This window comes from Diplotaxodon limnothrissa, linkage group LG16 (genome assembly GCF_057381915.1).
Source record: "Diplotaxodon limnothrissa isolate DT_005_m linkage group LG16, D_limnothrissa_male_GT1.1, whole genome shotgun sequence".
Lineage (NCBI taxonomy): Eukaryota > Metazoa > Chordata > Actinopteri > Cichliformes > Cichlidae > Diplotaxodon > Diplotaxodon limnothrissa.
In genome coordinates, this window is record NC_140611.1 from 17,480,538 (window position 1) to 17,494,252 (window position 13,715).

The following is a 13,715-nucleotide window of genomic DNA, read 5'->3' on the forward strand; positions in this document are numbered from 1 at the left end:
ATATTTAAAAAAAAAAATTTTTTTAAGTTCTATTAGGATCCCCCTTGCTTTGATCTTTGGTTTCTTTTAAGCTTTTGTAGTTTGAATTCAGCTTGCTGGCATCCGGTAGACATTTCGTGTATTATCCGACTGACAGTTCAGTTCAGATCTCAGTTGTGTGTTTTTTCTTATCCAGGTTGTCCCTGATGTTGCCTTCTTTTGTATCAAAGTTTTATTAGATGAGATTTACTTTAGACAAAATGTAAGAAGCGTCGGTGTGGTATTTAATAGACAGGAGTTTTCTTACTGAATTTCATTAGAAAAATATATGATTTGAAACCACAGGACTGTGCCTCTCCCTCCCAGCTACAGACAGACCCGGCAGTCACCCACTTCTCTAATTAAGTTAAAGTGTGTATAACAGTGTGTGTCTGTGACTCTCTGTAGAGCCCGACCAATACTTCATTTGAAAAAAGTCTGCTAATCTGATATATCGGCCAATTTTGTTTTTTCTTTTCTTTGTGAAAAATAAACAGATGTTCTTGTTTGAAACACAGTAGGAAAGGAATTAAGTGCAAAATTGCCATTGCTTTCATATCAAATTGCTTCACTGGCCTGTGCTGTTATCCTGCCTGGGTTTGTCCTGCAAAATGAGTTTCAAGTCCTGGTTAATAGATAACTTTATGAATTTAACATGAATACACCTCGCAAAAAAAAGTTTAAGGGCACACACGCTGGCATGTGTAACGTTCGATGACCTGCTGAAGACCCATTCAGTCCTTTATTAATGTTCTCAGTTTTCCCTTTTTGCCAGATTGTTCAGTTGTCGTTTTCTTGTGTAACACCTTTATGGTGTTCTCTTTGGGATTTTTTTTAAATTTTTTATTTTGTCAGATGAATGTACAGAAACTGATTCCAAAATACATTTGGTTTCATTTGTATATTAAAACTTGTAGAAAAAATGATGCTTGTTCTGATGTGTCTTTTTTTTGTTGCTGTTTATATTTGAAACTAAATTGCTTAAGTTAATAAGCCCAGTCTGGTCCTTGTGAAGAATGATTTACAAACTGGTGCATTGTGAAGCGTTTTATTTTGACTGGTGAGTTGGTACACACGCTATGTTATTGTCAGTAGTGGATTCTTGTTACCCCACAGCCATTAAAGGGTGATGGGATATCGTTGTCACCCAACAAGGCAACGTAAGAGTTTTCAAACTGAAAACTCTGAAAATCTTCAGAGAGGTTTTCTGAAGGTGTTAAGAAAGACGTCACCTAGGAATTGTGATATGAAATTCTGGAAACTCCAACATTCTGTTCTGTTTGAGTTAAACTATATGCTGCACATATTTTCTCAATCCAGTATGATCTTAGTTTGTGACTAAGAATTTCATGTTTTTTCTTTTTTCAAATTATTCTGAGATTTACCTGCGTCCCAGAAAGTATCACTAAATGTCCTTAGCAATGTGAGTTTTTTAAAGATTGTTTATTATTCATTTTTTGTTTGCTTGTTTGTTTTGATGATGCCTCAGATTTTAAAAAGTAAAAAAAACAAACCCCAAAGCATTTTGGTATATGAAGCTAAAATTTCACATTTTTAGGCAAATCTAAGATTATATGAGAGATTACATGACCCACGTTTTAAATATCACAATAATTAACAATATACTTACTTTTGCTTAAGGATCATATTATTTTAATTTCAACCTCCAAATGTGTGTTCAAACACTCTTTGTAAATGCTACAAAAAGTTGGTCTACTCAAAGGCAAGAAGAAGCAGATTTCCAGTTTGAAAACTGTTTAAACCCCATCGAAATAGCAAGTGGCTAAATGTCATCTCTTGAGCTCATGAGTCTGAGTGCACATTTAACTGGGTGACTGCCAGTTAAAGGGACTCTTTTTTTTCCCCCCAAAATGACCTTAATGGCCAACTCAATCCTTGACCTGCCTCACATTCCTCTACATACATAGAGTACATGTGGCTGCTCTTTGGCCTTTATGTAGCCATTGTTACCTCCTCTCTGACCACGTTTCCTCCACACTAAGTACCCTCCCCTCCCAGTGTTGCTCCAGTAACTTCTTGGTGAGCTCTCCTAAAAGACTTACTGTAAACAGGATTAGAGAGCATTAAAAAATCCTCCTCTCTCTCAAGTGCCATCTGCCTATCAACCTGAGCCAGGAGCTGTCCTCTCAGCACCATGGGAAACACCTCTCCCCGGGCACAGAGGAAAGCGCGAGCCCACAGTGTGACTGTGTCAGCAAATGGTTTGTGATTGGGCTTCTCTTATTCTTTGGGGTCTTCTTTGGAGAATTCTGAAATATGCAAACTCGTACTCAGTTTGTCCTACTGCTGTTGCGTGACTTGAGACGAAACACGTATCTCCTTGATCCTTTCCCAAGGCCACGGATCTAAGCACAATCACGGATTTAACATGAGCATCCTCTCGTGGAAATGTGTTTTCTACCCTGCTGTGTTTGGTTTAATGGTCATATTTCTGGACCTAAAGACAGGTACGTGGCATTAGTTGACTTAAAAATCAAGCGTTCACTACTTACCTAAATGCACACACAAACTCTATATTTTAAACTTTGTTGTTGTTGTGCACCCCAGATGCAATGATGGAAGGTTCCTCTATGGGATACCTTGATCTGCCTTATACTCAGGAGCCTGTGGTGTTTCCACGCATCACTCACATATCTGAGGTGAAGCCATCGCGTGAGAGCCACGCGGTTATCTCTCGACAGAAAAGGAACATCCTTTTTCCAAGTGGAGTCAAACTGTGCGCGCAAGAGACCGCCGAGCAAGTCCTTGCAAACCATCTGAGCTACTTTCATCTCAGAGGTAAGACCCAGTGTGAATCGGTGTTAAAAATGAATATTGTAAATGGAGTTTCATTGTCACTGTCACACCAAGGTGTGAAGATGGCACCAAAAAGAACAAACAAACTGATTTTGAGAGATTGCCCCCTCTGTATCTTCCCCTTTGCGTGTCTACAGTGTGAAAAGATTTAATTCTCCAGTGGACGAGAGAGTTAACCTTTGCTGTGTTTACGCAATAAGATCCATCAGACTCAATTAGACTTCATTAGATTTGTATCAAAACAGATTGCTCCACTTATTGGGCTCATTTACTGAAATAACATTACACCACACACACTGGTAGCATCTACACAACATCAGGTCTCCATTAAAAGAAGCCGTTGTTACCTACACTGCATCTTACCAGCCCTGCCGACGAGTTCTGGTGTGCTTTTAAAGGATTATTGCACAATTTAGCACTGCATTATATATTTTTATATTATCTACCAATAACCCACAATGCAATTTGACAGCCAAGTTGCATATTAGTAGGTAATGCTGCTTTAAAGTACTTCGCTTGGAATAGTTCATGAAATTAGCAATTCACGCAGACAAAAAATACAAATATTACACAAACAACAACAAAAAAAAAGATTTTTTCTAAAAAGCCAAAAGTTACAGTAAAAACAGACATTTAGCTCTTTCTTATATGTGTGCATGGGCAGGTTTGTTATGCAAGTTAGATATGGATTTAGAAGTGATCACTGCAGCCTTGTGGACACTGTTAATTAGAGAAGAAGATTGGAGCATATGTCTGTGCACTGATTTTGGATCAGCGCCCAGTAGGCTGACTCATGAGAGTTATATCACGACATCAACGTGGAAATGGATAGATTTATGATTTAGCTTGGGCCCCCAGAAACTCTAACTAATGATATCAAGATTGTAAATGAGTCAAACTCATAAAATATGATCTTATTTCTCAGCTAATGAACGTGTGTCGTGGTTTCCTTGTCAAACAAGCATACATTTAAGTTAGGGTTCAAGTTTCACCCCAATAAAAATAACTTGGAAAACATTACTATGAAAGAAAGTTCTCCAGATAAATTTTTTAAGAGGGTGCTGTCTTTCTCTGGTCTAACCAGTGTGCCAGGAGACCATATGGGAGGCATTTAAGATCTTCTGGGACCGCCTCCCAGAGCAAGAAGAGTACCAAAGCTGGATGAGTCGATGTCAGGAGGGCATAGTCTCTGCACGGGATATTGGCAGCTACTTTAGTACGTCAGAGGAGCATCAGACTCTGGCTAAAAAGGTAACTAAATAACAATAAAATGATATGCGATTAGTACAAAACATGATTTTCTCTGGAGCTGGCTCATGAAACTGTTTTCCACTTCCAGAGAATGTCGCTGCCCAGTTTGAAGAGGTAAAAGAAACTCTCTGCTTTGTTTTCCCCAAAGTGACCTTTTAATGATGCGTTCATGATCTCATTATTAAGTCTGTGTTTTGTAAATGTGTCACTTTTACCACTATCTGTAGTGAGCCCACCAGGTCCTGGCAACATATGTGCAGGTAAGGTTGTCAAAGCTCTTCAACCTTACCTGTTCATATTCCCACTCATCACTTATCAAACATGATTTTTCACATTTATTTGTTTTGGCTTCTTTTTTTTTTTTTCATTTATGTGTCATAGATTTAGGTATGTGTCTTTATGCTCACTGTCTGTTTGAGTTCTCTCTTTAAATGATAATATTAACAGGGGTCCAAGCAAAGAAGCTGTTGAGATACAACCGTACCTGTTATAATTCTCATCGTTTTTTATTATTCATGTCATGTGGAAACATGAAGTTTGACTCAGACTCTGAAACTCCAGTTTGTCTTTGCAGTGTTCTGTAAAATGGCTTGGCCTGAGGTCAGCTGTCTTCCATCATTTTATTTTTTCTTACTCCAGCTACATCTTTGCTGTCTGATGTTTAAAGAATATGAGATTTTTATTAAAAAAACCCATTTTGTTTCACCATGTTCATAAAAACATTTTTTTTGACGCTTTAAACAGAAACCACTAAACCAGCCGTCCTAAAACTGACTCAGGATTATCTTGGGAATTAAAAAAAAAAAAAAAATCGTTGACGTATCTGCTGAAGGCTTTGAGAAATCAACCTGAAATTACTGAACGTGGAACATGTTTACCTTTTCTTGGTTAGTGAGTTTGAGTTGGTACAAAATTTGGTTTTGAAAGTTAGGACCTCGTAATACATGCATCTCCCCTAGTCCTCAATCAAATGTTAGCAACATGCACATGATTTGGATATCACATGTTTCCCATCGTGCCCAGAAATGCCAAACAATGTGTCTGCAGTAACATTCACAGTTGTATAAACAGCATCGATTTCACCAAATGTTTGAAGGTATTTGGTAAACACATGAATCACATGTTTTTTCCCCCCAGAATAATATAATTATTATCTTTTACAGCTCATTTGAACAGCACACTTAAAAAAATATTTTTTTTTACCCCCCAATAAACACAAAGTCAAATTCATGTGAAATATATAAAATCAAAGGTTTATTTATTCAGATGCTCTAAATTTATGCAAATCCAGTACATTTCATTTGACAAGATTCCATAAATTTAACATTTTACTCTGTACTTCTGTAACAAAATTGCATACAAAATATACAAGTAATTAAATTAGTTGAAAGGAAGTTAAGAAATAATTTATTTATTTATTTTTTTAGTGTAGTGATTATATATCGATATGGTTGAGTCCTGTTAGCCAATGGTGCAACAGTTTATCTAATTTAAATAAACAATTACAAATAGCTTGACTGCTTCTGACTTGCTTGGATCTCAGTCTTTGCCTCTTTTTTTAAATCTTTTTTAACAAACTAAATTAATAGACAAAAATCTAACCTTCAATAATTTTCAGACACTGGGAAACTGGATTTGCTTCCATTAACTTCTTATTCCGACCCTACATGCAGTGTGCATAAGCCATTAATAGTTGTGCTTATTGCCTTTTTATTATATCATAATTGTGTAACGTTGTATCGGCGTCGCTAACATGATCCTCCTGTGTTTCACAGCACTCCAACACCAGACATACCAGAATCCGTTGAAGCTCCTGAGCTAGGTCAGTGTTTTACCTGATTATACTGGCATCTGTAGCAAAAATCCCCCTTTTATTTAACCACCCTGATATAGATTTGCTGTTTTTGTGTCTGGCCCGTGTCTAGTGTGCAGTTTTGTATTTTGGAGTGTGCATCCTTAAGTGCTCGGTATGTGAACTTGGCTTTAGGTCAGCTGACCCTTAGATTTAGCAAGAAGTCAGGGTAAGGACAGTCTAATCCATATAACTATCACTAATCATGGCACTTGCCAAACGTTTAAGCTGACATCCACCTCAAATAAACCGACAATCCCTTTTTCTTTTGCATATGAACTTAACCACCTAGAAGACACAGCTGAAAACAAGGAGGAGGATTCCCCTGCCATTTCACCAGGAGTAGAGGAGAGTCCTGTGAGTGTAAACACAGTTTGCTTGCAGACTGGGATTGATCATTTGCCCTTAACTAAAGTGCGTCTTTATCTCTTTCTCACTACTCAGCTTTACAATGATATAACCGTACAACCGCCTACTCCTGCTCCGCTGGAGCAGGTTGTGGAGCTAAGCATCCTCTTGTCAGGAGAAATGTACAACGAGAGCCTTGCTGATCCGGCCAGCCTCCAGTACCAAACACTCAGCAGACAGCTCGCTGAAAAGGTTTGCCTCTAGCTCTGGCTCCTCATGTCTGTTTCCCTTTATATCTCCCATCTGAGCCTTGGCGCTGGCCTGGACTCTCTATATCTACTGGTTTATGGTCTGTGATTGAAGCACTGTTAGTTTTAATAACTCGCACTTTAGCAGTAGTTAAACTCAAACTGTTAGGCAAGAGCTCAAAACACACTGACTTTATGATACACAGTTGGTTAGGGTGAAATAATAATGTGCTGAAAATCCAGCTTCATGACTCATGTCTTGGGAATACATAAACTTCCGCACATGCACGCCGCTGCACAGGTATCCAGTGGTTTTACAGGTACTTGGAAGATTCAGTAAACATGCCTACAGGCCTTTTCCCTGGCAGCGGATGCACAAAACCTTGCAAATGAAAACATTAAACAGACAATTTGGTGCATTTTTTTGTGCACACACGTGTATGTGTTTTGCATTTGATGAATGCTTTCAGTATTTTTTTTTCTTTTGATTTCTGAGCTGCTTTTATTCTCTGCGGGGATTTCCTGGACAGCTAACATCTGCACACACCTTGACATACTGTAGTCTATAGCAAGAAACGTCATGCATACAAGCAAGTTTGCGTGCCTTGAAGAGATAAAGAAGAAAAGTGGAGTGGAGGGTAAGATAGGGACTGATGGTAAATGAGTGTAAAGAAAGAGGAAGTGGAGGAGAAGTCAGCAGACGAAAGACCCTGGAGACCTGTACGCATACTTCTTCATCTCTGGAAGATTTAATAAACTGGGTCAGTGAGTCTGCAGGACGACACGACTATATCTATTTCTTTTTTCATGTTAGTGTGGTGAAGCAAGGCCTTGAAAACCACTACAAGCTGTTTTCTATGAGCAGTTTGTCTTTTAAGGAAAATAATCCGGGGACGACATTTCGAGTACTTTGAACGAAACAAGTCCTTTTGGAACAATAAATGAGATTTATTTTGGCAAGCAAGTTCATTGTAAACCACTCGAAATAAGAAACAAATTAACTGCGGTTTCCACTCTGATGCCTGGTCAACTTTGTCTTTGCAGATAGAAGACGCTCTGCAGGGGCTTCCTGGATTTAAAAGTGTGTCTGTAACTGACTTCAGGTCAGCTTCTCTCCAATGATTATGGCTGTCAGAACAAATGGCCTTTTAAAGCCGCCTCTTTTTGTAATACTTGTATCGTGATTTGAGCTCTCGGCAGAAGTTTAACAGATCTCGCTTGTTTCACACAGGCCGCAAGATGGCGCAGAGGGGTGAGTCATCAGTAGTTGCTCTGGTACTTCGACCTTGAATAGCTCTCCCCATCCTGTGTTGTGTTTAAGCCCACAGATCCCTATCAACCTTAACTAGAGCTGTGTATGTGTGTGACCCCAGCTTCATCTCACACTGTGTTTACCTGTGAGCGTGGGCACGTGTTAAGCTGTGTCACTAGTTGCCTGTGTTAATGGACTTAATGCAGTCACTCACCTGTTAAGTGGGATCAGGGTGGGTCGAACCAAGTGAGCAGGTGCTCCTGTATAGAGACGATAATCTGAGCTTTACCTGGAAGGATGGAAATGAGTGGAGTTATCGGCAAAAATAACCTGTTTGTGTGGTGAAATGGAGAAAAATAAGGGAATTACAAAAGGCAAGTGAATGGACAACAAACAGAATGCAGGGTCAAACAATCTGCTTGTACGTTCCCTCATGGGGATTTAGATGAGAGGTCTCATGCTTATGTGGGACTGGTACAAAAGCTTCAGCCAGCACCATGTTAGTTTAGCTTAACAAAAATTGGAAACAGAGGGAAATGGCTATTTGGAAAGCTAAACTGAACTGGTTTGTTTGAGCTGAACAAAAGCAGAAGGGGATAAATGACAGTTTAAGAATTTAGTTTGCAATATGCTGTGCTGGATCGTTGACTAGAACGAGGAACTTCCAGGAATCGTTAAATCCAGCAGCGCCTAGAAGCTTTGATATAACTTTTCATAAAATGCAACTTTGTTAGACATTTTTATTGTGTGTGCAGAATAAACACATTGGCTATTATGCACTGATTATTGAGCTTTAGGTGTGCTGGTATTTTATCGTTGGACATATAAACCCAATTCCACAACATTTATGATGCTGTGTAAAGGGTTGGGACACAAAAATCCATAAATCCATATTTAAGTCATGGCAGAACACAGGAGACATATCAAATACTTAAAGTGAGGCTATTTCATGACAAATATTAAATAATTTTGAATTTGATGGAATAATACCACCAAAAGATAAAAAGACTGGCAGTGCACAAGGGACAAGGCCAAAAATCTGTATTGGAAGCTCCTGGTCTTCAGGCCCTTAAATGCCACTGCATGAAAATAGCCCATTTCTTTCATGGAAATTAATGCAAGAGCTCGGGAACGTTTCCAGAACATTTCCTCAGCACCATCCACAAATGCAGGTTAAAGCTCTGCCATCCACAAAAGAAGCCATACGTGGACATGATCTCAGTTCACAGGCATTTTAAAGATTGTTTACACAGCGGTGAATTTGTGTTTATGAAATCCGCAAATCATTGCATTCTGTTTTTAATTTACATTTTACGCAGCGCCAAAACATTTTTTGCAAAGGGGTTGTATAAAAACAGTCTTCCCTGCTGTTTACAGCTAAGCTACGCTAACTGGTCAGGGCTTCATATTTAACAGTAAGATTTGAGAGTAATGTGTTTCTCACAACCTCTGGAAAACAAGAGAAAACAACACATGTCGTCTGTTTGAAGTATTCATTTATTATTCAATGTATGAATCTGTGTAGAAAATTGTAAATACAAAAGGCCTGATAAATGTTGTAGGGTACAAAGTTTGTTGTTGAGGTGCAATGAAATCAACGTTTATATACCTTGTATGTTTGCTCACATTCAATACCTGAATAAACATAGTTATAATAGTTAGAAGCAGTCATTAGTTTTTTTGGTAACTGTACTCTGAATATTATTTATTCATGAAATTATGGCTATACATTAAATAGGTGAGTAAGAAATGAATTTATTGCTGTAATCAACCTTGCATGCAACTTCTAACTCCAACTTACAAGGCACAGCAGGAGCAGAGCGCTGCCTGACTGCCCTTTTGTGAACTGGATCTCCTTCTAAATGGGGCTGACTTTGGGTCAGCACATGCTCAGCTGTCTGCCAGTAACCCAACAAACTAGGTCAGCATGGACATGGAGGGCTCCCAGTAGTCAAATGAAGCCTGATAGATGGCTTTTTCCAGGCTCTGGAATCTCTTGTGAGGTTTCCATGTTTATTATGATGATATTGATCATTCTGCTGACTCGGCTCCTTTAGCGCTATACAGTCACACTCCTGCGTTCCAAGCAAGAATAAATCACACGATTCATCAGTCATATGTTAGCGTTCTACAATTTTTAAAAAAAGGTTTATCATTAAATCAAGCTAATGCCTGAACAATTTTCTTCCTCTTTCCCTCTAATACCTTTAGTGTAATTGTGTGCAAAGGATAAATGTAAACTATTGAATGGGATAATAATATACTGGTCATGAAAATGCATGAGAAACCCTCTCTGCTTATTTTAAATTAAATATTTAAACTCGCTGCTGTAGTGGAGCGGTAATGGGAGCTTTAAAGGAGAGAGATTAGAGGTGGGGATTATCAATAACGTAATATATTTATAGTGAAGAATTCAATCATAATTAGCATAACATAAGTACAAATTCAAATTCAAATTTTATTTGTCACGTACACAGTCATACACAGTACGATATGTAGTGAAATGCTTGGACAACTACTCGTGACCTAAAGAAAACAAAAAAAGGAAAGGCTATGAATAAGATAGGAAATAAATATGCAAAATTAAAAAGGGTAAATTTAACTAGGAAGGAATAAAATATAAATTAAGGTTAAAAATGAAATAACTGTACAACACAAATTAGAATGAAGGGTAAATTTAACTGGGAAGAATAAGATAAAATATATAAATTAAAGTTGAAAATAAAATAACTGTACAACAAAATACACAATACACAATATAGAACTATATAAGAATGTATGAAGAAATCTAAATATAAATAAATATATACACAATAACAGCAGCTGTACAAGTATTAACTGGAAATGAAGAATATAGTGACCAGTGTTGTGCAAAAACAATGTCCAGAAAGTCCAGTGTGTGTGTAAGAACCATATGTGTGGGTCAGTACTGTGTGGTGGTGTGATTGAGAGACCGTATCGCCTGCGGGAAGAAGCTCCTCCTCAGTCTCTCTGTGTTGGTCTTCAGGGAGCGGAATCGCTTTCCTGACCTCAACAGAGAGAACAGTCTGTTGTTGGGATGGCTGAGGTCCTTCACGATCTTCCTGGCCTTGGTCCAGCACCGCCTGCTGTAGATTGAGTGCAGGTCAGGGAGCTCGGAGCAGATGGTGCGCTCAGCTGACCGCACAACCCTCTGTAGAGCTCGTCTGTCCTGCATGGTGCTGTTCCTGCAATATGAGAGTGCAGTTGCCCAAAATATAGGAAAATTATATTAAAATTGTCCCTAGGCCTAACCTGGATCACTATATGAACTTGATATAATATAACAACAGCATACTTGTGTCAGCAGGTTTGGTGGTTTGGTGGTGGACTATGCCGTCACAGTGGTGGTGAATGGAGCAGGAGTGACCGCTGAACAACTGAACTACCTGACCCTACAGTCGAACCAAGTGGAGAACTCCTATCGGGAGTTCAAGGAGCACCCCACTGTGGTCCTCACCATCAGTGAGGACAACAAAATTTTCATTGAAGACCTAGATGACAAAAAGCTGGAGAGTGGTAAGGTGATGTGCATTACTGCCAGTCTTCCTAAAGATATTCCCTAAACTGATACGCTCATATTTCCACTATACTGCAGAGATTTATTTTGCCAGCATGGCAGTGGAGTCACTGGGAATGCACTGGAAAAGGTGGTGCGTGCATCGCAGGGCAAACCTACATGTGTCATGTCAAATAGAGACGCTGTTGACATTGCACTGATATTAAAACACACCGTTCGTCACTTGAGAAAACATTCCAGGCTTTTAATAGTCTCATCTGTTTTTTTATTTGACTCTCTTTCTGTCAAATGGACAGAGACAAGTTTCAGTCCCACAACTGGGCCATTTTTAATGGACAAATAACAGTCATCAGTTATAGGAACTGTGTATTTATTCAGTGTGTCAGTTAAATCCTCGTCATTAAATGGTCAGCAAAGGAGAACTCAGCAGAAAGGATGTTTGAAATCTGAGCTTTAGATTTTTAGGCTTTACTGTAATCCTTTCTTTTTTTGGGCATACATATTTTGGATTTCACAGTGAACTCTTAAAAATTGACTTCACCTACTTAGCATTGCTCTCCTTTAAAGATGGTCAGACTGGAAGCAGGCATATTCAAAGCAAAGATATGGTTTATTTTATTCCCTATGTTTTTTTGAAGTGTCGATATGTGATAATAACATTGCCCACAGTGCACCATGATGCTGAAAATACAATAAGAGAATACAAACATACAGTCATTGTTAATCAGTGCGTTTGCAATAATGTCATTGCTGTTTTGTTCTCCACATGGACTGTTTACCTGCTTTCCTCTAAAGTTTATCATAGATATTGATCAATAGCATTCACACTACTTTACGTATCCCCCCAAATCCTGTCCCTTGCCTACAGATTCTACATATTTATGCAGATGTCTGAGTTTTGAGAGACTGAAGCGGGGATTATTTTAACCTTGTGAGTCTGTGAATGTGTTATCCATGCAAGATATGCTCCTGGAGACACCTTCTGTGGCAAGAACTATCTCAAAGACTGTTTGAGTACTTTTGCAATTTTTTATGTTGTCTGTAGACTTTGCCAAGATGTGACAACAGCGCAAAACTGGGTCACAAACTTTGGTTGGTCCAACTGAAACTATAAGCCAGTCCTGTGAGACTACAGTGGGATATAAAAACTGCATATACAGAATCACAGGTCAGGTCTGATTAAAAACAAAAGAAAACAAAACAATACATACTGTATTTCAATAATAGGCTGTTTGAATCCCTTGTGTCTGTCTTTAATGTCTCTTTCCAATCCATGAGTACATATACAACTACAGTCCGTCTTGCAAAGGAGTTGATCCAGCTGTGCAGCCAGCTTTGTGGTAGTTTCTGCTGCAGTAAGTGTTTTGAGCTGTTCATTTTCCCCAAATGATCTCAACATAGAGATGCAAACAGACTCACAAAGTGAAAACAAAGTTGCAGATGGTAATATTGCAGTAACTACTACTGAGTAGTCAACATGTCTAAATGTTGGCGACACTGCAATGGAGAAATCTTTGTCTTTAGCCAAACAGACGTTGCCTCACCTGTGACCTCATCCCATTCACCCAATCACAGACACCTTTACACAATGATTTTTTTTTTTTTTTAAATATGCCACCTAAAAACTCAGGCAGTCAATATCCTACCTACCTTTTACTTTGGTCATTTAATTATACGTTAACATATAATTAAAGAAATCTCCTGTGAGATTTCTTCAGCCTTGTGTTTTTAAAGACTGCAGGTCATTAGTTTACTGCAAAGGCAAGCACTTTTAAAGATGGATGCCCTCTCATTTCCATATTAGTTATAGGCTGTGACATCTAAAATGATGGCTAAACATTCTCATATGGCTGACACATGTGGCTTGGGGACTTAAAGACACAGCTTTGGCTTTGTTTTTTTTGCCTTGGTGGTGATGCATTAATAGCCTTGGACCACAGTGGCTGATATTTATTCCAGATTTTAGCACTGATTTGTAGATATTTACCCCTGGAGGTGACGCCGTCAAAAAGCAGGCAGTCTGTGCTGAAACACTAACAGTTAACAGAATTTTGAATATGCCGGCAGGCAGAAATATTTAGGCTATTTGGCACGTTTGTGTGTTGTATGTCAGTTTTTGTTAATGTTTGTTTCTTCTGTGGTTCCACAGTGTCTGAGATTCCTCACTCTATCAACACTGAAGACGGAGCCATGGTGAGTAACAAGTTACCTCCACAGCTATCATGAAAACAATCTCTCTCCAGGCGATCCAGCTGCTTGGAATTTGTTATCCAGACTACACCAGCGCAGGTAGGGGATGAGCTCACTAGCAAGGATGAAGTGAAGCTTTGAGGATTAGTTTGGTTCTTGCTGTAATAATCCACTGCTATTCTTGGGCAGAGACTGCAGTGC

The 13,715-nt window shown here is 38.8% G+C and overlaps 1 protein-coding gene across 1 annotated transcript in view; it reads left to right on the forward strand.

The window, feature by feature from the left end:
* The first annotated feature begins 2,407 nt into the window (after positions 1 to 2,407).
* impg2a (interphotoreceptor matrix proteoglycan 2a) overlaps positions 2,408 to 13,715 on the forward strand; it is a 25,508-nt gene continuing 14,200 nt past the window's right edge. The window contains exons 1-12 of the mRNA XM_085374273.1: positions 2,408 to 2,486; positions 2,587 to 2,817; positions 3,920 to 4,086; positions 4,175 to 4,200; positions 4,314 to 4,346; positions 5,862 to 5,908; positions 6,231 to 6,295; positions 6,383 to 6,538; positions 7,579 to 7,637; positions 7,766 to 7,786; positions 11,112 to 11,323; positions 13,474 to 13,517. Coding sequence (XP_085230399.1) covers positions 2,408 to 2,486; positions 2,587 to 2,817; positions 3,920 to 4,086; positions 4,175 to 4,200; positions 4,314 to 4,346; positions 5,862 to 5,908; positions 6,231 to 6,295; positions 6,383 to 6,538; positions 7,579 to 7,637; positions 7,766 to 7,786; positions 11,112 to 11,323; positions 13,474 to 13,517 — 1,140 coding nt within the window. The remainder of the gene's footprint in view (positions 2,487 to 2,586; positions 2,818 to 3,919; positions 4,087 to 4,174; positions 4,201 to 4,313; positions 4,347 to 5,861; positions 5,909 to 6,230; positions 6,296 to 6,382; positions 6,539 to 7,578; positions 7,638 to 7,765; positions 7,787 to 11,111; positions 11,324 to 13,473; positions 13,518 to 13,715) is intronic.